This window comes from Sparus aurata, chromosome 3, assembly GCF_900880675.1.
Source record: "Sparus aurata chromosome 3, fSpaAur1.1, whole genome shotgun sequence".
Taxonomy (NCBI): Eukaryota; Metazoa; Chordata; class Actinopteri; order Spariformes; family Sparidae; genus Sparus; species Sparus aurata.
Window position 1 is genome coordinate 7,575,697 of NC_044189.1, and position 25,389 is coordinate 7,601,085.

Below are 25,389 nucleotides of genomic sequence, written 5' to 3' on the forward strand. Positions count from 1 at the left end.
TGTACTGATACACCAGTGCATTATTTTTTTTAGAAATGGATTGGAGACCAAAACTAGAAATTAAAAGATAATTCCATCAATTTTACACATTAACATGTTTACAGGTCTTGGGGGAGTACCAACATGTGTGTGAAAAAAGAACTGTATAAAGCATTTTTGCAGTTCCAGAGGAAGCTGCATATAATCTGATATTTTGGCTCTTGTGATGTCACTCAGTGGCTGCGTTGAATTGTGGGTAATGTAGGCACCAGGTTTTGAAAAGGATGAAGAATGCATAGAATAAAATTACTTTATTTTGCTGTATCAGTGTTGATCACTTGTTTTTATACTGTCCGTTATGAGTCTGACAGCGTTGTGGCAGTACAATGCCGGACCAGTGTATTGCTTTGTTAATGGATAAACCCATGTGTTGATCATGTCTCTTGCACAAACCACATTAGTAGTGAATGCCCTCTAAAGTCAGACCCACCAAGTGTCACTCAAACACTAGAAACAGGTCTCAACGTGTTGCTTAAACGCTCTGAGATAAAATGTAAAATAACTTCTTAGTGGCGTCCATGTTGGTCCCACAATACGTCATGAGGTACATGAACACACCAAAGTCAGGAGAACAACTATGAAATTGGGACCATCCGAGAAGCACCTGAATGCAGCATCTGTTCCGGCAACCCCTCCTCCTGAGCAGCGGACCAATGAGCTGAGCCGGGTGGCTCTAGGTTCTCTCTCTACTGGAGAAAGAAAGGCACACGACGGTTAGTCGCCATTTTAAGAAGCTCGAGCTGCCGCTACAGTCGTAGGAAGCGGTTGTTACGCAGCACATTTATTACGTTTTTAGTCGTTGCTGATTTAAGGATCAATGTCTCGATTTAACCATAATCGCGGTGGCTTTGGGATGAATAACTTCCAGCCACGCAGAGGCGGGGTTGGCGGTCCAATGCGGGGTGGACTAATGGGAAATCCAAATTTTAGGAGCCATCCCTTCCAGAATCAGAACCAAAATCGGAGAGGGGGAAATAATAACTTAAACAGAGGACCCAATCAGGGACCACATGGGACTCCCCAAAAGCCACAACAGAACCAGTCTCTGCCGATCATTCCTCCGCCGAGTCCCGGCCCGGCTCTCACAATGAAAGGCCCAATGCAGCAGCAGCAGCAACAGCAACAACAACAGCAGCAGCAGCAGCAGCAGCAGCAGAAACCAGCACCGCAAAACCAGGATCAGCAGCCACCGAAACCGACAACCCCATCGCCACAACCGAAGATTCAGTCACCTCCACCTAAACCAAACGTCAGCTCTCCTCCACCTAACCTGGCAAACAAGAATCAAAACCAGCAGCTGAAGTCGCCAGTGGGAAATACAAACGGACAGCAGCAGCAGCAGCAGAAACCTCCTACCCCCAGCCCGAAACCAGCACCCCAGCAGGGCCAGAGACCCGGCCCTCAACAGGGCCAGAGAACCCCCCAGCAAGGCCAGAAGTCGGGCCCTCAGCAGGGCCAGAAGTCAGGCCCTCATCATGGCCAGAAGACAGGCCCTCAGCAAGGCCAGAGGACAGGACCACCGCCGATGAGGCCCAGACACGAGCGGCAGGAGTCTGAGAAAATGGCCACAGACAGCGCTCCAGGCGATTCAATCGGGAGCCAGCTAAAGGTGTGTAAAATTCTTAGTAATATACACCGTGTTGTGGATGGCGTCGATAGTCTTTGTTGTTAGCTAGGCTAATGCTAGCTTACTCAATGCAATCAACGGTGCGCTTGATTTTTGTGATATCTACCAGTCTGTGCGGGTGGAGCATTTTGTCGACGGCCATGTTGCCTGTTGCGTTGGAAAGCGGTGCGAGCAGTGACTGAAATCAAGCGCACTCTAGTTTAGTCGGTTTAGCTGTCCGCCATCTTGTGTAAGACCCGTACACGCTAAAATGCTAATTTTGTTCAGTTAAAACAAAGAACATGGAGTCTGTAACTGGTTTTGACTGTTTCTTTGTTCCTTTTACACCAATTTAGATATCTTTTGTCGATTTATGTGAGTCAGTTGTCCTAGAATTGATAACGAAATGTATATGGGTCAAATTGGTTTTTCACCTACATTGTGTGTGGGGGATGGGCGGTTGGTCTGGGAAAGACGTGTATGAACGTGTCGCGAGTACTTAAAGGAACATTTTGTCAATTAAATGACTATATATGAATGCATGCTTATAATTTCAACCGTGTGGGAATTTTACCTACCTGCTCTTCAATATCCGCTTTTTATTATTTCGTTGTCCGAACACAAAAGTGCTGTTTGCATAAGCGGAGATTTGAGAGTTTGACTGTGCGTTTGTGTCAATCGACAGGAGTTCACACTGTCCATGCTGCTGAAACCCGGTGAGAAGACTTACACACAGCGGTGTCGTCTGTTCATTGGTAACCTGCCCAACGACATCACAGAGGAAGATTTCAAAAGGTTGTTCGCCAAATATGGGGAGCCCAGCGAGGTCTTCATCAACAAAGGCAAAGGCTTTGGTTTCATCAGATTGGTAAGACATCCCATATTTGTAATTAAATACACAAATAACATTTCTGGTAAAGTTTTAAATATAGTAAAATCCTATGAAATTGTGAAGAGTGTTTATTTAGGTTGCATAGAAGCGTAACGTTGATGTTATGTGTGATTTCTGGCAGGAGTCCCGTGCACTTGCTGAGATAGCCAAAGCAGAGTTGGATGACACACCAATGAAAGGGAGGCCGCTACGTGTCCGATTTGCCACACACTCTGCAGCCCTGTCTGTGAAGAATCTGTCTCCATTTGTGTCCAATGAGCTCCTGGAAGAAGCTTTCTCTCAGTTTGGAATGGTTGAGAGAGCTATTGTAATCGTAGATGATCGTGGCCGCTCTACAGGCAAGGGCATTGTTGAGTTTGCCTCCAAACCAGCTGCCAGAAAGGCCCTGGATCGTTGCACTGAGGGTGTTTTCCTTCTGACCACGTAAGTACTGTTAAAGGGCTAAATGTATTTACGTCCCGCGCAATTAATCAGTATGCCACAAAATTTGCATATAAACCTTGCTTATTCTTCTTGTCACATGGTCTTTTCAGGTCACCCCGTCCTGTTCTTGTTGAGCCTTTGGAGCAGTTTGATGATGAAGACGGTCTTCCAGAGAAACTGGCACAGAAGAACCCAAGATATCAAGCGTAAGTTTATTACTTTAAATGCGCTACTTATTACTTTAAATGGGCTACTTGGTATAGGAAGTAGTTGTTGTGTACTCAGTCTCAGTTACATTTATTATGCAGGTCATATCTCTCAAGTCATTGTTTTGTGTCCAGCAGATGGTGTGATGTGAGTGTGGGGGTTGCAGATGTAGTGGTCTGGGGGTTGCAGCTGTTGCCAATCAATCTTTTGTGTGGAGTGGTAGCTGTTAGTCAGTGCAAATCAATCAATGGGGAGACATTTGTTCATCATTTTCAAAATGTAGTCTGATGTAGTTTTCAGTCTTTCATCTGAAAGAACAAGCTTACATAGGTCGTTGCTGTCAATACAATCATGGAGCCAACACGCTGTCTATTGTGTTGCTTGCATCTATAGAGAGCGAGAGGAACCTCCCCGTTTTGCTCGTCCAGGCACTTTTGAATTTGAGTACTCCAAGCGTTGGAAGTCCCTGGATGAAATGGAGAAGCAGCAGAGGCAGCAGGTGGAGAAGAACATGCTTGAGGCCCGCGAGAAGCTGGAGAGCGAAATGGAGGATGCCTACCATGAGCACCAGGCCAACCTGCTCCGACAAGGCAAGTTCAGTTGTATTAATGTCAGGTTTGGTAAAGAAACATGAACCTGCAACTGTTTTCGAATTCAATTTCCACAACTTAAAGATTTTTTTTTGTTCTTTTCTTGCTATCAGATCTGCTGAGGCGTCAGGAGGAACTGAGGCGCATGGAGGAGATGCACAGTCAGGAAATGCAAAAGAGGAAGGAGATGCAGCTGAGGTATTTATATTCTGTAGAATTCTTGTTTGTTGTCATAACTATCCTTCTCTAACACTCATTTATAAAGCCTTATATAGATTCTCAGACATGTTAACATTTAATGGTCAACATGTGTCTCATTTGATTATCTTCCTCTTTGTACATAGACAAGAAGAGGAGCGTCGCCGTCGGGAGGAAGAGATGCTTCGCAAGAGGGAGATGGAAGAACAGATGCGCCGCCAGCGTGAGGAGAACTACAGGATGGGCAACTTCATGGACGTGAGTTAACCTTAACTTTAGAATACAAGACTATTATACATATACAACAAAGTTTGTACTTGATCAATATTTTCTTTGTTTAATCTTTATTTCATTTTATTGCAGAGGGACAGAGAAATGAGAATGAATCCCAATGGAGGCATGGGCATGGGTGGTAAGTCATTCTCCTGTTTTTAAATACTTTTCATTGAGTCAGTTGTATAGAAAAATGGCCCGCACCATGTGTATTAGTTACTACCAATGATCAATGGCAAGATTTTTGTAACGCTGCTTCTTATAAGACAATTCGATTGAATAATACCAAAACTGTAGCCTCCAACATGACCTTAAATTTAGATCTTTAACGTTTTCATCTCATTAAATGAATGCATGTGCATTCAGCACATTGCTTACAGTGTTGAGGTGACACACAATGTATTTAATATGTAATGTATTTGGACTTTTTGCACCAATGATTGATTCTTTGTACTCAATCTGCAATTAACAGGCTGCAGTAGGAGTGTGTCTATGATGTCAAGTACGTAATTAAGTGCCGTCTGTGTTCTTGACTTGTTTCCATGCTGTTTGTTAGATATGCCCTTTGGATCAGCAAATTCGAAGTTCCCAATGGGTGGACTGAACTTTGAGGGTCAGCAGGGAATGGGAGCTGCAGGAGGCTTGATGGGCAACGAAATGGTAATGTATCCCACTTTTTGGAAAATCAGTAGTTGATGTAGTTTGTGTTGGCTTTCCTTTTTGTTGGAGGGACTCTTGGCTGATTTAAAACACAAGGGTCAGCTGGACGAACTGGATGGGGAAAATATGAATGATGTGTTCCCAGCTGTCTTTGGATGGCTTGTTGGTTGTTGAAGGTGACAAGATATGCTGCCTGCGTGATCAGGTTTCTCTTAATGGCAAGCCGAGCCCCCTCAATTGGCTTCACCTGAGCCTCGCTGCTTTATAGCTACAAAACCGTCAACCTGCACTAAAATCAAACGAAACTGCTCTCTGACAGCTGTAGACAGACTCCAGTGGCTCTTCTCACTCTACTCAAACTGTTTGTGTAGTGGACTTCTATTGCAAGCCCTGTCTCGTGAGCTGGACAGGCACTTTTTCTTGACCTGAGGCAGAATGGCGTTTACCAGTGTTCTATTCCCTTTAACTGCGGACACCGTAATTATTTAGCTTTATAATTCACTTTTTCATACTGTTTTAGCGGTTCCACGTATCATCTGACATAAGAGAAAATGAAAGCTATGTGTATTTTTGGGTGGCAGTGTGAAATCATGTACAAAGCTTTGTGCTGCAAGCCAATTTGAGACCTGAGGTAGGTCTGTATTTCATCTTCTGGACAGCAACCTTTCCCTTCTAAACATGTTTGTTACTGAGCATCTACAATGCTTTTAGTGCAGGCTGACGGTATGAGGCATGAAATGTGATATGAAAATAAAAATATTATTATAACAGCAGGATTATTTGATGGGGGCAGGCAACGCCTTGTAACCATTTGTGTTTAGGATGGCACTTGGGACTACTGGACTCAGCTTGAGACCTGTGCTTTTGGCAGAATTGTAGTACCGATGTTGGGTTTGTTTCTGGATTACAGTTGACAATAAGAATGCTTAAATGTGTGAACATTCAGTCCTGAACGAAACACATTTCCAGAAACCTTTTTAATGAAAGTTCTATATAAAATGTTTGCAGTTGATTAATAGTGTATGCTCAAAATACTGAAAGAGCTGTGTTTAGAGATGGCAGTTTTCCAATTCACATTGATCTCTGTTAGAATCAACCGCTATCTGTTTATTAAATCTCAGTCAAACCTTAATATAATTCCCATGGATGCATGATATTTAACACCTGAGAAGCGCAAAATGCAGATTTGTTAAAAGGCAATTTGCCAAACCAGTGGGTAAATGTTTGTATGAAAAGTAATTACAACTACACAGCGGTGAACTCTTTTTGGGTGGTCATAGGTGTGCCTCTTCTGTCCTCTGCTGTCTGTGTGTTGGTTTATCACACACAGCACAGGGACTGCATTGTTCATTCAGGTGCACCTCATAAACTAAAATCTATAGTGGAATGGCTAAAGCCTAAGCCCCTAAAAATGGGGTTTATTTTTATGTTTTTCTTAAGCAGTGATGTTGTAGATTAGTGTATTTTAACTTTTTGTTCTTTCAATGTCGCACTTTTAATAAGTAGATGTTAAATCAAAACTGTTTCCCATGAATTTATCCATAAGCAGATTCTAACACATCTGAAATCATGTCAATATCAACTATTAATGGTAACATCAGATGGAGGGCTTCTTGTACAGTTTCTAGCATTATTTCCATCAAAATCTTAATTTATATAGATATTGACATTTAGATAGATATCCTGGTACAATTGCTATTATAAATGAAATATCCCTAACCTAATCAATATTAAATCCGGAGTCAGAACGAATCGAGACCTTGTGAATTGGAATCCAATTCAGTTATGGAAATTTGTCCCAATGCTTAGCTCTTTAAACTGATTGACACTTAGTATTTTAAAAATGGTGCGCTTTCACATTTGTAGCTTTTGTTTAATGACAACAGAATCCTCGCCTGATTATCTCGTCTCGCATTCAATTTAAAGCACATTTCTCCCTTTAAGTGACTTCAGAATAGGCTTTTATAGGACCAGAAAATAAAGCCCATGTTCCAAACGGTTTCAGAGTCAAAGAAGTTGTATTTACAGTGACTCTTGACACACTGTTTTTATGTGTATAGTTATACTATCACACCTCATTCTAAAGCTCAACTTGGTAAGCTGAGCAGGTTGATGTCGGGTAAAATCCAGTTCAAGAGAAGTATATTATACATTCTTCCTCATTACAACATGTGTTCCTTTCTTGTCATATTGCTCCGTCGAAGGCTTATGTTGCAATCCAAAGCCTCTGTTTGATACCTGGGTTTTGCGAAAAGCACAATATTTCACACCATTGTAGTTTAACTAGGACATGTCCCATTTCACATGTAAACTGCATAATGATCACCAATTTTTCTTCCTCTGTTGCAGAAGTTGTTTAGCTTCATGTGTTGTGCAATACTTACATTTTACTGTACACATATATTTCTTGTTCAGTTCCCATACTTAAGACTCTGGTCACAATCGGGGTACTTTAGACGCAGTTTTCAATGCAATGCCATAAGAGTGGCTGCGATAACAGACAACAGATTCATACTTTATTTTCAGGAAACTTGGAAATGACAAAACTCTGTCAAAATTGTCACTGTAATGCTGTGATTTCATATGTTTTCTTAATTTTCTAAGTTTACACCAACTCCGACCACAACAAAAGGAATATGAAATGTTTGAGCTAGGGCTGGGCGGTATGGCTTTAAATTGATCACTATTATTAGGCTGTATCGCAATGCACAATATATTGCTCAATATTTTGAAGTGTCCTCAAAAGCACTTCATGAATTTTAAGATTGAGCTACAAAATCCAATATCGCGATGTTGTAGGGATGAATATGGGTACTTTTCACAAAACTAGCTTTACGATATATGATCATAACAATGGGGATATGACTAAGTGGGTAAAGGCAAGTATTATAAAAAGTAGACAAGTGATGTAATTTTATGACCCTGCCCAACTTAACTGTAATGCAGTCTTTTATTACATTATTACATTATTGTCATATCACAGTATCCAAAATCTAAGATGATAGTCTCAAATCACAATAACGATATATATATTGCCCAGCCCTAGTTTGGGCTTTATTTATGACCATATACAGTTATTTATGTATATATTTGATAAAACCTCCAAGAGGTGTACATATTTTATCTGTTGCAATATTTGATTGTGCATAGGTAAATTTGGTAAGCATTTAAAAATGCTATACCTAGTACCTATTAAGACTATAGAGTAGTCTTGGCATGCACTGGAGAGACCATACTAGGTAGGCACTGACTAACAAAAGCATTACCCTCTCTTCCTTTTCCGTATGTAACCTGTGGCACCTGTGGACCTTCATATTGGAACGAACGATTTCTTCGGATTTGTCTCCTGCTGGTTGTGTTTTAAATCTGCTCACGATATAAAACCACCTCTATTGCCATAACTTTCTATACACTTCCACATGGACATGAACTATGTGCTTGTGCACCCCATATATTACTCCCCACCCTCCTATTTGCCTCCTTGGTAAATTGATCCCTACAGCGCAATGAGCGCTTCTCCCAGGGTGGTCCCAGGGGAATGGGTCCTGGTAATGCTGGGTTCGGCAGGGTCCGCGAGGAGTTTGACGGTCCTTCTAAGAAACCTCGTTTTTAGACGCTGGTCTTTGATGCTCCCAGCAGCACCATTTGTATAGATTCTTCAAAACAAACGTGCATTTCTTGTATTTAAGTTTAAGTTGTTGCTACATTTTAGCCTGACAATTTACTCCTTTTTATGAAAAAGTCTATTTCCATTTTTATTTTGTATTGTCAGTAGCATTGAAAGATAAATCACCCTTGTGTGGTCTGATAGCTCTTTCTGACCATGTATAATTTTCTTTTCTAGATGTATTATGCTCTGTGAGTCGCAGTGAAGTGATAATTGTAACCCTTTTCTCAAATTTCTATGGCTGTGTTTTGTGCCATACATTTGGAGTCAAAGCATGTATTACAATAAAGAGACACTGGTTCTATCAGGACAAACAGTAAACATTTTTTCCTAAAATCTGAAACGTTCAGTGCATTAGGAAAGCAGCCAAATCCCAACAATTGGTTGTTTGCACTAATTAGATAATGTGGATATATCAGCCACATTAGGGCTTAAAGGGTCTATGTGTTATCTTTGCTGCAGCCTGACCTTTGTTGACCAAATATATTTGGCCCTGTCAGAAGTAAGTGTTGCTAAAAATGCCCCAACCAGTCTAAATTACAGTTGATTCTGACCTAAAAATGCCTTTTAAGAATTTTCAGGAAATTAATTAGCAAAGATGTAGTTAGGTGGGGACATGGTTGGTGCAGAATGGCACGAAACTGTACATCTACAAAAGCTATAAAGTAGTCGACACCCAGCACTTACAAATCTTCGGATTTGTAAAATTGTATCGGACGTTTCATTCAGTGGCACTTAGTAACCCAACTGTTATCCTTCAGGAAAGCAGAAATATAACACATAGAACCTTTTAAGAAACCCTGTGTAGTAGTATGTTGGGTTGTGGGTAGCCATACGAACACATTCGGTCTTTTGCAGACTTAGTCTGTTGCTGACACTCCGTCTACTTTGGATGCAGGTCTTATGTTCATGTTTGTAGGCTGGGGTTATTGACTACGTTTACATGCAGTCCAGAATATATTTTGAATTAATAGCAACGATCACTGCACTCGCCCATTTTTTACTGCAAGCAGTTCTGGTCGATGGACAGATGTCCTAAAACCTCCAGTTCCAGTGTTTGGTTTCTAAGAAGCTGGATTAGCTGTGTTTTGAAAATGTGATGAGATTTCATCCAACTGTGTAAACATCAACCCGATTACTAGAAGTAGACAACAAAAATTTCTAAAGTTGCTTTTTGTAGTTGTGATGAGCCAGGTTGTATTTAAAACTTGTATAACTGGACGTTATTAAGCTCTTAACCTGTGTTGTGCTTGTATCGGTGAGATGGTCTATTAGACAGCTTCGATGCAAGCACTTGTCAGTTTATCGGATTGCCAGAGGAATCTGGAGCAAAGTTCAGACATGACACAAAAACCAAAAGAAATGCGAATTAGACATGTTTCCATCGAGTAGTTTGGAGCAAATAAACTAGGCTATGCACAGCGTAGTGTAATCAGAACATTGTTGTATAGGCTACATTAGGCTACACCAGTAGTTGGCCTCTCGCCAATAAACCTCCAAGAAGATGAAGACACAAGGTGTTTAGAGTATAAACTACATTAATTGAGTTGCTGTCAGTTAAACAGACTGCGTCAGGTTATCTTTTTCACACCTGCATGTAACCGTAGTCAAATTCAGAATAGGACTTATTTTGAGTGTATAACAGAGGATGTTTAAAGAACACAAATGGAAGTCTTGACTAGTAATCAAAATGTTATGAGTCCTAAGTTCATACTATGGTTGCACTATTTGTTGGCATAGTTAAATCTGCCTTTGCATGACTGGAAAGTGGCTCAGTTGGACCTAACATTACAATATTGTGCATTGTGGTCAGTTTTGAAGGCACGATGACCACAGGAACCTTAAGAATACATATAGTGTGTGTGTGTGTATATATAAAACGTAGTCTATCTGTAGACGAAAACTTGAGCATTTACTTTAATGAAGCAGTAAATGCATTTATTGCATTTATTATATTTACAATTTTTGTTGCTGTTAATCCCAGATATTTGCATTTTATGGAGCTAAAAGGCATCGGTATGAGTTGGTGAGCATGGCCAACGTTGCACATAGAAAATACATGCATCCTAAATGTGCACAACTTATACTTCACTGGCCAACAATTCCGTGCGTGGGACCTGTAAGAAGACAAGAAATCCAGACTTTCAATTCTCTACCCTGCCTTTCAGTTTCAAGATTGATTTGGCTCGTTACTGCAGTGGACGTGTCTGCTGCAACTTTTCAACTGTTATTGACAGAACATGCTGATATTTCACTGTCTCCAGCTTGTGAATTCCCCTTCACATCTAATTATACCACAGGAGGAAGACTACCGTTATTGGTCTGGTATGAGCTGCTCCTTAAAGTCTTATTTAATACACATATTATGTGGCGAGTTTATACTATCAGCCACCGGGCTGTTACAGGGCACGCTGGAAGAACTCTACACTACAGAGCATGCTGGGACAACAATAACTACAGTTGGCTACTGTTTGTAATAGACAAGCTATACTGTGTTAAATTCAGTGGAGACCACAGTACTTTTGTTGTCTTCATTTAGGAAGTAACATGTTTAAACTATACTTGCATTTATGTCATCATTGGCAACAGGACAAAAGTAAGAGCTCAGCGTTTTAAAAGAAAACTTTTAAGAACCTTTACCCTCAAACGAAAGGGATAAATGTATGATTGTTATTATTTACCATGACAAAGTAGAACTACAAAATCTGTGTTTTGAATATTGATGGGGTACCTTCTTGTTGACATCCAGAGGATCACAGATTCTAACTAAACTTTGTGCCCACTCTATAAGGAACTATCAACGTATTAACCTTTTTTATATGATAACAATATGAAAGGAAAATTCACCAAGGTCTCATTGCAATTGAATATTTTCTCTGCTGACAACTCCGGCCTCTCCCCATTTATCATGTCAGTACCTGTTTTGAGGTGTTATCTTGTCATTTAGCATCAAGTGGACGATGGCTTGCTTCAGCAAGCTTTTCTCAATTGTTTGGTAGCAGGAGGTGGGGTATAAACTAAGTGTAAGTATTCTTGCATTAATTACACCTTTTTGAAGAATAATTGTTTCATTTGACTGTGTTTTTTATTTATGGAAATGGAGAATTTGCTGAGAGATGAAGCAGGGCACTTTCTTTGTCCTGGCACTAGCCTTGACACTGGATTATTGACAGTGAATTTACATCATGTTTAAATGTGAATGAGAACAGGAAGTGACTTTTCCTTGCCTTTGGAGTCACCTTTAGTGCTCTTTTGTAAACACTAATGGTCTGTCCAATGGCTGACTTTGGACAACATTTGGACCTGTAACTGGGTGGCTACAATGCATCCTATGGTAGTTATTTTAATTTGCCAAATAGGTAAATACTGGCAGAGAGTACGCAAGAGCCCAAGATTCTCTTTAGCAGCCCAAGAAAATCTTCCCTCTTCTTTTGGCGACCGGGAACCCTGCAAAACACACCTGAAATCGCTGCAAAACAGAGCTCTTCAGATACTTGGATGGTAATATAATTAGAATATCCCGGACTGTTCATCTACAATGTCACGTGTGTTTGTGTTATGTACATCTTTTCTTAACAGGTTTGACCAGCTTTAAAGATAATGGACTGTGGAGGAGTATGTGGCTGCGTAGCTTGTACTAAGGGATATTTCAGCCAAGAAACCTAAACACTGGACATGTGCAAAAGACCATAGTAAGAGGCTGTCCACTTGAAAACGGTCTTTTGCGGAAACGCACATGTATTGCATTGTTTTGGTCGACCGTCTACACGGATCCTGAAAACGCAGCGCCTGAATACGCACTTTTTTTGAAAACGGGTCTCAGGGTTGAAAAATCAGAAAAAAACGCAGCCCTCCCGTTCTCGTGTGGACAGCGAATCCGCATACTTTCAAAAACGATGACGCCATCGCCCCACCCCTCGACCTCTAGCCTCCCACCTCTGATCCCCGCGATGTCTCATAACAACAACGACAATGGCGGACTACATGCTTGTGTTCGTGCCTCAGAAGATATTGAGCCTTTTTTGCAACTTACTCACCTTGTAGTTGAGTGTGAGTCACAGCAGCAGTTTGACCTCATTATCGGTCCACACAAATGATTCCAGTTTCCTCGCACTAGCCATTTTCGTCTTATTCTTATGTTCAGTTTCTCCTTCTACTCTCTGTTTAAAGCGCGCAAGCTTTATGCGCATCCTCCGTCTCTTCTCCGTTTTTGGTGAATTTCAAGCGCCACCTATAGGCCTGGAATATGAACTACAAAGTTTTCGGTCGTTTTCAGTGGATCCTTATGGACGCAAATATTCTTGAAACGATGCTGAGGAAGACGGAGGGAAAAAGATCGTTTTCGTATGTGTGGACGAGCCCTAAGATTCACAATAGGATGAAAACAAGGATTAGATGGAGAGTGGGGCAATGCCCTGTGGCATATCTGTACTAATTTACTACATCTACAGGTTTAGAAAAGGCTTGATGAACAAAGGTAAAACCAAGGATTGTTTTCTATGACAAGTTATTTGAAAAGTTTCAATTTAATGTAAAAAAAAAACCTTTTCAAATAATGGGGGGATAGACATCTTTACAAATGGACATCTTTAAATCACCATGTGATTGCTGCAATTTACTGATGCCAATCTTTGATAATTATGTTGCATCATCATGTTGACCATTTATACAATAGAACCCCAACTGTAGTTATGTTACTGTGTACACTTCAATGGTAGGAATAGATGTTAATGCAAAGAATATGGACTCCTCTGTAGTCCACACGCCAGATTGGTGTTGGTTTTGTAAAATCACATGCGTATAGTTCTACACTACGAAATGGAGTAAGTGCGGAATGCAACCAGTTAAAAAATGTGGTTGTGGATCGATGCTGGTGTATTTGTTTTCCAGGCTTTCCAGGTTTTCACAGCCTAACTAGAAATGCAACATTAAACCAAATTTGCTTCAAATTAAACTTTCCCAAGGTCAGTCCATAGTGGTATACCAGCAATTTCCGTACGTTTTTTTTATTGCTTATTTACTCGAATAGCCTTGACTGTTTTCAGGATTTACAAAGATGTATCAAAACAATGAAGTCCTTTGGATTTAACCTGTTTAGTGCTCTCTTGTAAGTGGGACTGTTGACTGTCTGATGAGACGGCAGCAATTGAGATATTTAACTACATTTTTTGAGTAATTAGCAACCTCTGAAGGAGATTTTGTTGTATAGTGAGTGAAAAAACAGACAAAAAAAAAAGGGGAAAGTTAATCGGCCCCCAATACTTTTATTACAAATGTCAGCATGAGTACATGGAAGTTAATGCTGAATGAAATGGTAACATATTGGACAACTATGAATGTTGTTAGGCTCATTTAGGGCTTTGCTTTAGAAAGAAAACGTTTCTCCAAACATCACCGTACATTCTGCAAAATAGTACTTATTTACTTGGCCTTAAGTGTTAATTTTAAAACTTGTACTGTTATGTCTGTGTGTTGGTGTTGTGTACAATTTGTTTTTCTTTAACAGGTTTGACCATCTTTAAAGGTGTTGGACTATGAGAAGGAACTTTCCAAACCAAGAAATTCAAAGTCTGTAGCTTCTGTTGGAGTGGTTAAGTTCAGACAAAGCTATCATTCTTGAAGACCAAATAGCACTGATTTCTTGACAATTGTAGTTAATTTTTATCCTGTTAGGTATCGGCACTATAGTTTGGTGTACTTGCAGCTTTGCAAGCCACAGTCCAAATTAAACTGACTTTGCCAGGAACACTTAGCGCTCCTGTTGCTAAACACTCGGACTTGATTAATTAAACTTTGACGTCAATATATACAAAAAGTTTGCAGACAACATTTGTTCAAAGATTTCACCGCACTCATTTGACCACTGTCAACTGTGTTTGGTGCAGGGTTAGCACTTTTTTTATTGTTTAAGCAGATATTTAAATAAAATCATTAATGCAGATATCCTTAAAGAGATGTTATTTGTAAGGACTAATATATATATATTGGCAGTTGCTGATATGGCCAGATGGAAGATGTAGAGATTTCCCAACCCTAGTTCACAACTTGGTAAAAAAAACAGTTTTGGTCTCTATAGTGAATTTTCTAGTACATGACAGCTGTACAAGGGGTGAATTCATTCATTCGTTAAACTTATGCGGGGGCTTAAAGTTAAGGATGTGGGCAGTTTAACTGACGGATTGCTTCAATCGACCTGCCCTAGCTTCACAAACGCTACACTCTTTTTTGGTCCATTTTTGGATTGGCCAGGAGTTCAGTTTAGTCAGATAGTGGCAAGATGGCACTGGCCAAATCACCACGCTGAGCTTTATAGTGGCTCTGCAGAAACATATGGATCTCTTCACAAAGATTACATCTCAATATTATAGTCTGAGAGGATTAAAATGAAAATGATCTTGAAGAGATTTATTTAAAGTTGTACTATGCAGGGTTTTGTAGCTGTTTTTAAACACCATTTAAAGTTGGACCCTCTTCCCCAGCTCAACCAGCGAGACAGAGCTGTGGTGGTCGAGCGAGCTATAGGGTGAATGAAGAGAGGGTGCATTGATGGTGAGAACAAAGAATGTATTCCAAAGCAAAAAACGGATACGCCTCCACCTCCGCACAAGATTTAGATTTTTTTGTGCGAATACAGCTGAAGTGCAAGCTTCACCCTGTTCAGTTTGCTGCACTGATTTGCTCTGTGTGTGTAGCTCAGCCCCACCCTCGGTCAATCACACACAGACCTTTTTTACTATATCCATGATGAAGACAGCCGTGTAATTACGCAACATTTAGAGACCAGACCTCACACCTCCTTGTGCTGTCAAAATGATCGGAGCTACACACTACTGCCGAAAGATTGAAAATGCATGCAGATGGCAGTCACTGAAGATGCAGACACCACCCATACTTCTAGTGGGAGGCAAGTGAAGATTTAGACAGACTACTTTTGTGTAATAATCCTGCATAGTATACCTTTTTTTTTTTCTTTTTTTCTTTAGTCCCCCAAAGCCGGCATCAAGCTCACTTCAAACTTCACAGTAACTGTATATCAGAGGTTCAGAAGAGGGATGTCCCTAATTATCAACTCTTTTTGACAGCATCGGTGACCTAAAAACTTAAATCAGCTGGGGCACCAATTTTTGAAAACTCTTTTGAAGTAACTACAGAGTTTTGGATCACGGACATCCCCTGTGTCGACACATTTTTCACAGACTTATTTTAATACAAATTTTGAAGATTTGACACATGCAGTTTGAAGAGGAGTTCTGACTCAAGATTTGCTTAAAGGCCTTGTGTCTTTCAACCCTAATCTGCCATCCCACCCACCCATATTTGTTCTCTTCATGTGAAAATCCCTAATCCTAAAAGCTGATGACAGAACCTGCACTAGTTGACCTGACCAACTTCATACACCGACCTACCCGAGGCAGGAAGTTCCATGCACCTTGCGGTTGAAGAGAGGATCGTGCGTGTGCCTGTTGCCCGTGTGGTTGTGTGTATGCTTCATGTCTTTGGATAAATGAGGTGTGTTAGCTGCAGTCAGCCAGCTTGTCAAAGACAGGCTGCCCCAGTCCACAGTAGAGGCTCTTCTCTGCAGTTGGGTTGCATTGACGATGAGTAGTTCTGCAGAAGTCAGTGGACAGTAAAGCCTGGACTTGTTTGCACTGCAGCCAGAGGTATGCTTACACAGATCAGCCGAACAAGTAAGGTAAGTGTTCCATCCATGTTTATAATACAAGATGCACAGTTGTCCTATAACTTAACTCTTCTCTCTGTCTCTTTCACCATGTCACTGCTCACAGTGACCTTTACAGGGCTTCTGGCATCACACTTACAAAGAATGGCATCACAGTGCAGATCTCTTTTCTTCAACCTTTTTATGTGTGGATGTTGCAAAGCATTATAGTCCGTGCAGTGTGTGTGTGTGGTCGTAGTACTTTGGCTTCTTTGTATGCATGAAAAGGTTTGGATTGCTGAGTCAGTAGTTCAACACTACGGTTCGAACCACAGATGTGTGGAACAAGGTGCTGAAAATCTGACACTTTTCTTATTTTGGTAACACTGCAAGTCAAGAGAGGGTGTATTTTTGTTTTCTGGCATTAAAGCAAATAAGAATTAAAGCTTTAGAAAGCTTAAATATTCAACTGTACTACATTTTTTTTAGTTGTATTTTCGTCTGAGTTCTAAAGTGAAAACACAAAGCCCATCTCATGGGATGGCATTGTCCATTGTATTGCTGCAAGACATCTTTTTGGGTAGTGTCTGTATGGCGGAACTTTTACATATTTCACAGTTTAGTTTTAGTTTGGTTTCTTTTTTAATTTATTAGTTCAACTTCTAACTGCACTGTCCTTTCAGAAACGGTAGCACAAATGTGCATGCAGTTCTGCCATTTCTAAGGTTTAGTAGTTTAGTGTGGATCACTGAACCATGACAAATTATTAAAATCATTCAAGCTATTAAGATGTAATAGCAGCACTTTTGTTTACTGTTTAGTTGTGTCATGACCTTGATAACGGATAGAACCGCTCCACCTGTCATCACTACTCCTGACTCCATCTGTCTGACTGTGAAATGTCTCTAAAACGATAAACTATGTTTGTGGTACTGGGTTGGGACATCTTTGCAGTTTTGAAGTGAGCATGTCACATACTGCTGGGGTTGCGCTGGGTGGGTTTGTATAAAATGAAATTTCCATGTCAGACATTCTGTTCTTGTTCGACCACTCAATGCAGGTTTCCTTACTTTTTTGCGCCAACCTTTGTGTGTTTTTGACGATGGGTTTTGGTGATTTGTTTTTTTCTGACTTGAAAATGCAAACGTGCATTCAGACAACTTATGACTAATATCTGAGGAAATTTTTAGCAGTTTGGCTCATCTCAGTACATCTTGTCTATGAAGTAAAGATCTCTGAACTCAGAAATACATTTGTCAGGGAAGAAAACAATGTTCTGAAAACTTTATGAAGACATTTTAAATGGTGTGTATTCACCCCACACAGCCATAACCTTTTTTTTTTATTATTTTAATTTTTCTGGGAGCGAGCAAGCACAGATGGTGTTTGTGTCCTTGGGTTTAGTTCAGTCTCTGACTGAACACAGTACTCACCAGAGACTCTTATTATCCATTGTATGAATTCTATACTTATGAAGTAAAGAGTTAGCAGTTACATACTTGGGGTACATTACACCCCGTAGTGGAGGTCAGCACTTCTGACTCACTGCTGCTGACAGGTCAAGAAGTGAGAGTGAAGATGAATCACAAAATATTTAAACTCTGCTCCCTCTGGTACAATTCTCTGGACTTTGTCTTTAACTGGGCCCTGCACAAACCTTACTTTGGGTTTAATGTGCACCCCGGGGAGATATTTTAAAGACGGATTTGAAAAAGTAACAAAACAACCATACAAGATAACAGAAACCTTGGTCTAAACACACTGACATGATACACTATCACATCTTTGACACCAGTCCAAATAAATCTTCCTTTAAACAGAACTTGTCTCAGAATCATCACATTTTCAGGTTTTCTTCAGTATCAAAGTATCCAGTGATTGTTATCTTCACATAAGTGGTTAGATTGTGAACAGAAACTACTAGTAGTTTATCAGGCATACTTTTCAATGGCACTAGTTTGGAGCATGTATGTCAACTCACAGAGCGCACAGCAACGTTATGACAAACTTATGTACATCCCTCAAAACATGATGTCAAATGCAGTTCTAAAACTATTGGATTTTCTGTTTATATAAAGCAAAGTGTGAGAGAACGGACAACAAACGAGTACAAAATGGAGGAACCACAATATAAATGCACTGCTTTATTTTTCCAAACCATGTGGTAAACTCCATATCTCTTAGTTACTAAACATTCACAGATAAAATAGATTACATCCTCACTCACCAACTCTGAAAAACTCCTGATCTAAAGGATGGTGTTTGTTTTGAGGAGGAAATGTTTTTTGTAGAGAGCATACAATGTAAGGCATGAATAGCAGACACAGCAAAAATATATTAGTTTTTAGTTGCTGGTTATTTCACATCCAGCAGTCAGTTGTTTGTGTGGAGAGCAATGGAGAGACATGTAGTCTTTCCCTAGTGCTGATCTCTTGCTTTTCTTTCCTCTCTCATCTCAGTTCCTCTTACTATTTATATTTTGTCAATCTTCCTGTTAGACTTGCCCAGCCAGTATTTTGGAAAACGTCCTGTTTTCTTGTACATAGGAGTTGTGTTGTAGCTGTAAAGGACCGTGGTGCTACCTGGAGTTTATGCTTCTCAAACTCGATCTACACTGTGTTCATCCAATGCCATGAAATCAAGCCCTGGAGGCTGTCGAGATGTGTTTGTCTGCACTGTGATCCATTTTCCAACCAAACCTTAACTCCTGATTCAACAAATCCTCTTTCCATGTCCTGTCCTGAGTGTGATGCCAGAATAACCCTTCAGGCCTCTAACGGCCTCTTTGAAAAGGGCTCTGCCCAAAGTCTGCAAGACGGACACCGAAACTGACCTCGTTTACTTTTGAATAAGGTCATGGTGCGCAGCTCCCAGCTCTGTTTGGGGTTTTTCCTTAACACCCCTGATGGGTCGGTACGAAGTCAGCTTCACATGGCTCTAACAGACTGACCTTCCCTGAGGATCCCAACAGATTTGAACGTTGTTGTCATGAATATTTCTCGTCCTTTCTGCAGTTTGTAAACACGACTCTACTTCAGGGTGCTCAGATGCTCTTTTTTTTTCCTTCTATAACTCTACCAGTATTTAACTATCACACAATTCGTACCACATACTTGTATTTCTCACACTGACAACCACATTTTAGAGTTCTTTTTTTAACTTGTGATGCATGTTCACATTATAACACCATTGCTCCACAGTAGCTTCCAACACAAACATGATCACATAAAATACACATAGATTCACACACTGTCTATTTTTTTGTCTTTCTATGGGGTGGCAACCTCAACATAGTAATGGTTTTGTAACGCAAACATAGAAGTGATGGTAGGAACCTGCTGACCAGGTCACTACCAGGCTCTTATTGTTTTTCTCTCGCCACAGGAGCCTCGACCGATCGAAGGAGGCTGAGGATCCACAACAGCAAACCATGGTGAGTCACGGCAGTCAGTAAAATGTAACGGGGTGACATTGTGGATGCCTTACACTCAGTTTATTTATTTTTAAAGAACGATTGCCTTAAAAGAGAAACTTGCATGAAGGACCAAACTTGCCAAAATCATAACAAAATTACGTGATATATGAGCATGCTGTCAAAAGCATCAACAAATGTAAAAAATTAATGAAGGATAATGTTAGGCATGTGCAAACTGCTGAATACCCAGATACCTCTGTCCTATTTTTTTGTGCATGCGTGCTACTCGGGACCCGGCCGGGCGCAGCCCGAACGAGCAACGTGGGCCCGCCCTCCCGTGGGCTCACCACTCGCGGGAGGGTTCAGAAGGGGCCGGTGCAGTGGGATATGGGTGGCAGTCGTGGGCGGGGGCCCCGGCAGCCCAATCCCCGGATGGTGACTGTAGCCATGGGGACATGGAATGTCACCTCGCTGGGGGGGGGAAAGAGCCTGAGCTGGTGCGGGAGGTTGAGCGGTACCGGCTAGAAATAGTCGGGCTCACTTCCACGCACAGTCTGGGCTCTGGAACCCAACTCCTTGAAAGAGGTTGGACTCTCTTCTACTCTGGAGTTGCTCGCGGTGAGAGGCGGCGAGCTGGTGTGGGCTTGCTTATAGCCCCCCAGCTCAGCCGCCATGTGTTGGAGTTCTCCCCGGTGAACAAGAGGGTCGTTTCCCTGCCCCCTGGGTCAGGGATAGGACTCTCACCGTTGTCTCGGCTTACGGGCCGAACAGCAGTGCAGAGTACCCGGCCTTCTTGGAGTCCCTGGGAGGGGGGTACTGGAGAGTGCTCCAACCGGGGACTCCGTAGTTCTCCTGGGGGACTTCAACGCCCACGTGGGCAGCGACAGTGTTACCTGGAGGGGTGTGATTGGGAGGAACGGCCTCCCCGATCTGAACCCGAGTGGTGTTTTGTTACTGGACTTCTGTGCTAGTCACAGTTTGTCCATAACGAACACCATGTTCGAGCATAAGGGTGTCCATATGTGCACATGGCACCAGGACACCCTAGGCCGGAGATCAATGATCGACTTTGTGGTCGTGTCATCTGACCTCTGGCCGTATGTCTTGGACACTCGGGTGAAGAGAGGGGCTGAGCTGTCAACTGATCACCACCTGGTGGTGAGTTGGATCCGCTGGCGGGGGAGGAAGCTGGACAGACCTGGCAGACCCAAACGTATCGTGAGGGTCTGCTGGGAACGTCTGGCAGAACCCTCTGCCAGGGAGATCTTTAACTCCCACCTCCAGGAGAGCTTTGACCAGATCCCGAGGGAGGCTGGGGACATTGAGTCCGAATGGACCATGTTCTCCACTTGCATTGTTGACGCGGCTGTCCGGAGCTGTGGCCGTAAGGTCTCCGGTGCCTGTCGCGGCGGCAATTTCCGAACCCGGTGGTGGACCCCGGAAGTAAGGGTTGCTGTCAAGCTGAAGGAGTCCTACCGAGCCTGGCTGGCCCTGGGGACTCCTGAGGCCGCTGACGGGTACCGGCAGGCCAAGCGTGCAGCAGCACGGGCAGTCTCGGACGCAAAAACTCGGGTCTGGGAAGAGTTCGGGGAGGCCATGGAGGAGGACTACCGGTCGGCCTCGAATAAATTCTGGCAAACCATCCGGCGCCTCAGGAGGGGGAAGCAGTCCTCCGAGCTGTTGACCTCGACTGGGGATATCGTCGGGCGGTGGAAGGAATACTTCGAGGATCTCCTCAATCCCACTGACACGCCTTCCATAGAGGAAGCAGAGGCTGGGGATTCAGAGGTTGACCCATCCATCACCCAAGCCGAAGTCACTGAGGTAGTCCGGAAGCTCCTCCGTGGCAAAGCACCGGGGGTGGATGAGATCCGCCCTGAGTACCTCAAGTCTCTGGATGTTGTGGGGCTGTCTTGGCTGACTCGTCTCTGCTGACTCGTCTCTGCAGCGTCGCGTGGCAGTCGGGGACAGTGCCTCTGGACTGGCAGACTGGGGTGGTGGTCCCCCTATTTAAAAAGGGGGACCGGAGGGTGTGTTCCAATTATCGGGGGATCACACTCCTCAGCCTCCCTGGGAAAGTCTATTCCAGGGTACTGGAGAGGAGAATTCGGCCGATAGTCGAACCTCGGATTCAGGAGGAACAATGCGGTTTTCGTCCTGGCCATGGAACACTGGACCAGCTTTATACCCTCCGCAGGGTGCTCGAGGGTTCATGGGAGTTTGCCCAACCAGTCCACATGTGTTTTGTGGACTTGGAGAAGGCATTCGACCGTGTCCCTCGTGGCATTCTGTGGGAGGTGCTCCGGGAGTACAGGGTCGGAGGCCCTCTGTTGAGGGCTGTACGGTCCCTGTACGACCGGAGCAGGAGCTTGGTTCGCATTGCCGGCAGTAAGTCAGACCTGTTCCTAGTGCATGTTGGACTCCGGCAGGGCTGCCCTTTGTCACCGGTTCTGTTCATTATTTTTATGGACAGAATTTCTAGGTGCAGCCACGGGCCAGAGGGGATCTGGTTCGGGAGCCACTGGATCTCATCTCTGCTTTTCGCGGATGATGTGGTCTTGTTGGCTTCTTCGAGCCAGGACCTCCAGCATGTCCTGGGGCGGTTTGCAGCCAAGTGTGAAGCGGCTGGGATGAGAATCAGCACCTCCAAATCCGAGGCCATGGTTCTCGACCGGAAAAAGGTGGCTTGCTCCCTCCAGGTGGGAGGAGAGTTCCTGCCTCAAGTGGAGGAGTTTAAGTATCTTGTGGTCTTGTTCACGAGTGAGGGAAGGATGGAGCGTGAGATTGACAGACGGATCGGTGCAGCGGCCGCAGTAATGCGGTCGTTGTATCGGTCTGTCGTGGTAAAGAGAGAGCTGAGCCGAAAGGCGAAGCACTCGATTTACCAGTCAATCTACGTTCCGACCCTCACCTATGGCCATGAACTTTGGGTCATGACCGAAAGAATAAGATCCCGGATACATGCGGCCGAAATGAGTTTCCTCCGCAGGGTGGCAGGGCGCTCCCTTAGAGATAGGGTGAAGATCTCTGTCACCCCGGAGGAGCTCGGAGTAGAGCCGCTGCTCCTCCACATCGAGAGGAGCCAGCTGAGGTGGCTCGGGCATCTGTTTCGGATGCCCCCGGGATGCCTCCCTCGGGAGGTGTTTCTGGCATGTCCCGCCGGGAGGAGACCCCGAGGAAGACCCAGGACACGCTGGTGTGACTATGTCACTCAGCTGGCCTGGGAACGCCTTGGGATCCTCCCGGAAGAGCTGGAGGCAGTGTCCGGGGAGAGGGAAGTCTGGGTGTCCCTGCTCAGGCAGCTGCCCCCGCGACCCGGCCCCGGATAAGCGGACGATAATGGATGGATGGATGTCGTGCTACTTTATACCTTTTTGAATATTAATTCATTGGATTATATAACTGTTGTAGCACCAGAAATTAAAACGCATTGGGGAGACGCCCTTCCATGATTAACTAGATAATAATTGGATCAATAGATACAAAAGTTAATACATTTCTTATAGACCTATAGACTGGAGTTCCCCTTTTTAATAGCCCCTCATAACTCACAATATACAAACACACATGCTTTTACTTTTTGTGTAGATTGATGAGGAAATAGTGACATTATTCTCATTTCGAGCACAGCTCTGCCCAAATAATTTTAAAACGTGAGGATGTGCAGGATATTATGAAAGTAGTAAATGCCATTGTCTTAAGAATTAACTTGATCTTCCTGTTTTTGTTTTTTTTCTTTAGGTAAAATGAAGACTGATGTTTGATTAAATGCCAGAGCTGCAGGAGACCCAGCGACTGCACTGTGATACCAGGATGACCTCCATCCAAAAATACTGGAAAACAGATGTATGTTGTATTTAAGACTACACTGGTAGTTTGACTGTGGAAGTAGCATTACAACGATCTCTAAAAGCAGTTTTTCTGTGCTTCTCCCTCACAGAGCTGCAGGCGGTGAAGCAGATGCAGTGCCAGGAGGCGACCAGCAGAGGACGAGCAGCCAGAGTCCAGAGGAGATTTATTTGTTTTTGCTTTGAAAGTTTTAATAATAAATGATGTAAACCTGAGTTCTGTTGTTTTGTATTTCTTACACCTGTTTACTTATTTAAAGTTATTCAACTTCTATACTAGAGCTATACCAGAGGTTCTTTTTTCTAGGGTTGATATATTTAGTCAGATTTCAGTTGCAGCAGCCAAACACAGTCAATCAGAAACATGATGACAGTTTAACTTGCCAGAGCTCCAGCTGAGACCCGATCACCTCTGCCTACCTGTTTACTGTCTCGCATCGGTGCCTCTGAAGCTCCCTGAGGCTCAGCCCGGTCACAATTAAGGGTAAAGGTGCAGTGTTTCCGCTGCTGGATCACACTTGCATCCTGAGGGTTGGCTGTGAACCCTGGAGGAGGTCCAGACCGGAGGGAGGTAGCAAGTCGATACGAAGGAGCCCTGAAGGCACGAGGCGCCTGAGGAAGGTCGAATGTGGGTCAGTTTGGTGTCGGCTGACCTGAGCTGCTGTGAAACACTCACTCTGTTAACAGGCTGTTAGCAGCCAAATGTACAGAGAGGTGACCAATCGAGGACAAGCCTCAGTGAAACCTGAGCCAAACTGATGCAGATGTTTCCATGAAGGGTCACTTGATGGTTTGTGGATGAAAATGATGTGAATGAAACGGGATTCAGATCCTTTATCTAGGAGACTGAAACTGCGCTGAAAGATACTGTAGTCTAAAAAGCCCATAAATATTGAGTATCATCAGGAAAGGAAAGCAGTTGGGGCAGTTTCCAGATGTTTGTCGTGATCAATAAGGGGGTTTGAACGTAATGTTTTTTTTAACCCTGACCAACTAATTTATTGTGCCTAAACCTAACCAGACCATAAGAACAGCATTCTCACAACATGAAATAAAAAAATGCAACCCAAAGAAATGAAAGTTGCCACACAAAGAAACAAAGTTCCAACATTTCTGGCGATTGTACGAAAATTCATTCATTCTGAAGACCAACAGAGAAAGAAAAAAGAGAAAGCACTTTTTGTAGAATGGTAGTATGTAAGAAACTAAACCTAAACTAAAGTTCCTGAGTTCTGAAGTGGATTGCTGCTATGCCAGAAAATGAAAAATGGATCATTATCATATTATAATGTGAACATTTTTGTGGTATAACAAGATATTTTCACAATTAATCTAACATAGAAACTTGAAATGTTTCTTCTCATAACCTAATGAGTTTGAAGGCCATATGTTGTAATCATGTAAAAATATCTTGTTATAATGTGATGGTGATCTGTTTTCAGCACCAGGCTTCCGTACATAAACAACAGCGCTCCACAGTCCAACATTTTAAAGTCCATGACCGTTGACCATCGAGTGACGGTGCTTTCCACCTGAAGTTCAGTGTGTCACTTCTACACAGCCCTCACTCCACCCGGTCCGTTCACCACCTGCTGCCTCCGTCTGTAAACCGACCTGGGGAAGAGGGAAAGGGAGAGAGGAGGATAAGTAGGTGGTGTCCACCTGACCAGCTGCAGCCATGCATCATTAATGGACATGCATCATTGATGGCGTCCGCTGTCCACAGGTGGAGCGCTACAATCCCCTCTCCATTCACCCCCCGCGGCCTGGAGCTGGAGACACATATACATCCAGGTCTCTGCAGCCCGCTTCAGCTTCATGTCTGTTCCTCATGTGACTGTCTCCAGGCCACACGTCTAGTTTAATCAGCAGGTGAGTTCTCCTCCAGGTGTGACTCAAACTCTGACACCC

The 25,389-nt window shown here is 42.9% G+C and overlaps 1 protein-coding gene across 2 annotated transcripts; it reads left to right on the forward strand.

The window, feature by feature from the left end:
* Nucleotides 1–732: 732 nt before the first annotated feature.
* sfpq (splicing factor proline/glutamine-rich) lies at nucleotides 733–23,694 on the forward strand. Of its 2 annotated transcripts, none has more exons than XM_030411946.1 (12): nucleotides 733–1,648; nucleotides 2,331–2,513; nucleotides 2,659–2,960; nucleotides 3,071–3,166; nucleotides 3,561–3,757; nucleotides 3,871–3,955; nucleotides 4,102–4,213; nucleotides 4,319–4,367; nucleotides 4,785–4,888; nucleotides 8,391–19,648; nucleotides 23,372–23,476; nucleotides 23,571–23,694. In XM_030411946.1, exons 1-10 carry the CDS (start codon nucleotides 857–859, stop codon nucleotides 8,499–8,501), a joined length of 2,031 nt encoding a protein of 676 aa, XP_030267806.1. In that variant the 5' UTR covers nucleotides 733–856; the 3' UTR covers nucleotides 8,502–19,648; nucleotides 23,372–23,476; nucleotides 23,571–23,694. The 2 variants fall into 2 exon arrangements, with proteins under 2 accessions (XP_030267806.1, XP_030267807.1); XM_030411947.1 differs by having other exon boundaries at nucleotides 19,600–19,648.
* The last annotated feature ends 1,695 nt before the right edge of the window (nucleotides 23,695–25,389 follow it).

What these genes read in the sequence shown, in the direction of transcription:
- sfpq (XM_030411946.1), top strand. Translation starts at nt 857, where the DNA reads ATGTCTCGATTTAACCATAATCGCGGTGGCTTTGGGATGAATAACTTC. An exon ending in GGTGTTTTCCTTCTGACCAC is followed by an intron (nt 2,961 to 3,070) that starts GTAAGTACTGTT and finishes TGGTCTTTTCAG; the next exon opens with GTCACCCCGTCCTGTTCTTG. An exon ending in GGCCAACCTGCTCCGACAAG is followed by an intron (nt 3,758 to 3,870) that starts GCAAGTTCAGTT and finishes TCTTGCTATCAG; the next exon opens with ATCTGCTGAGGCGTCAGGAG.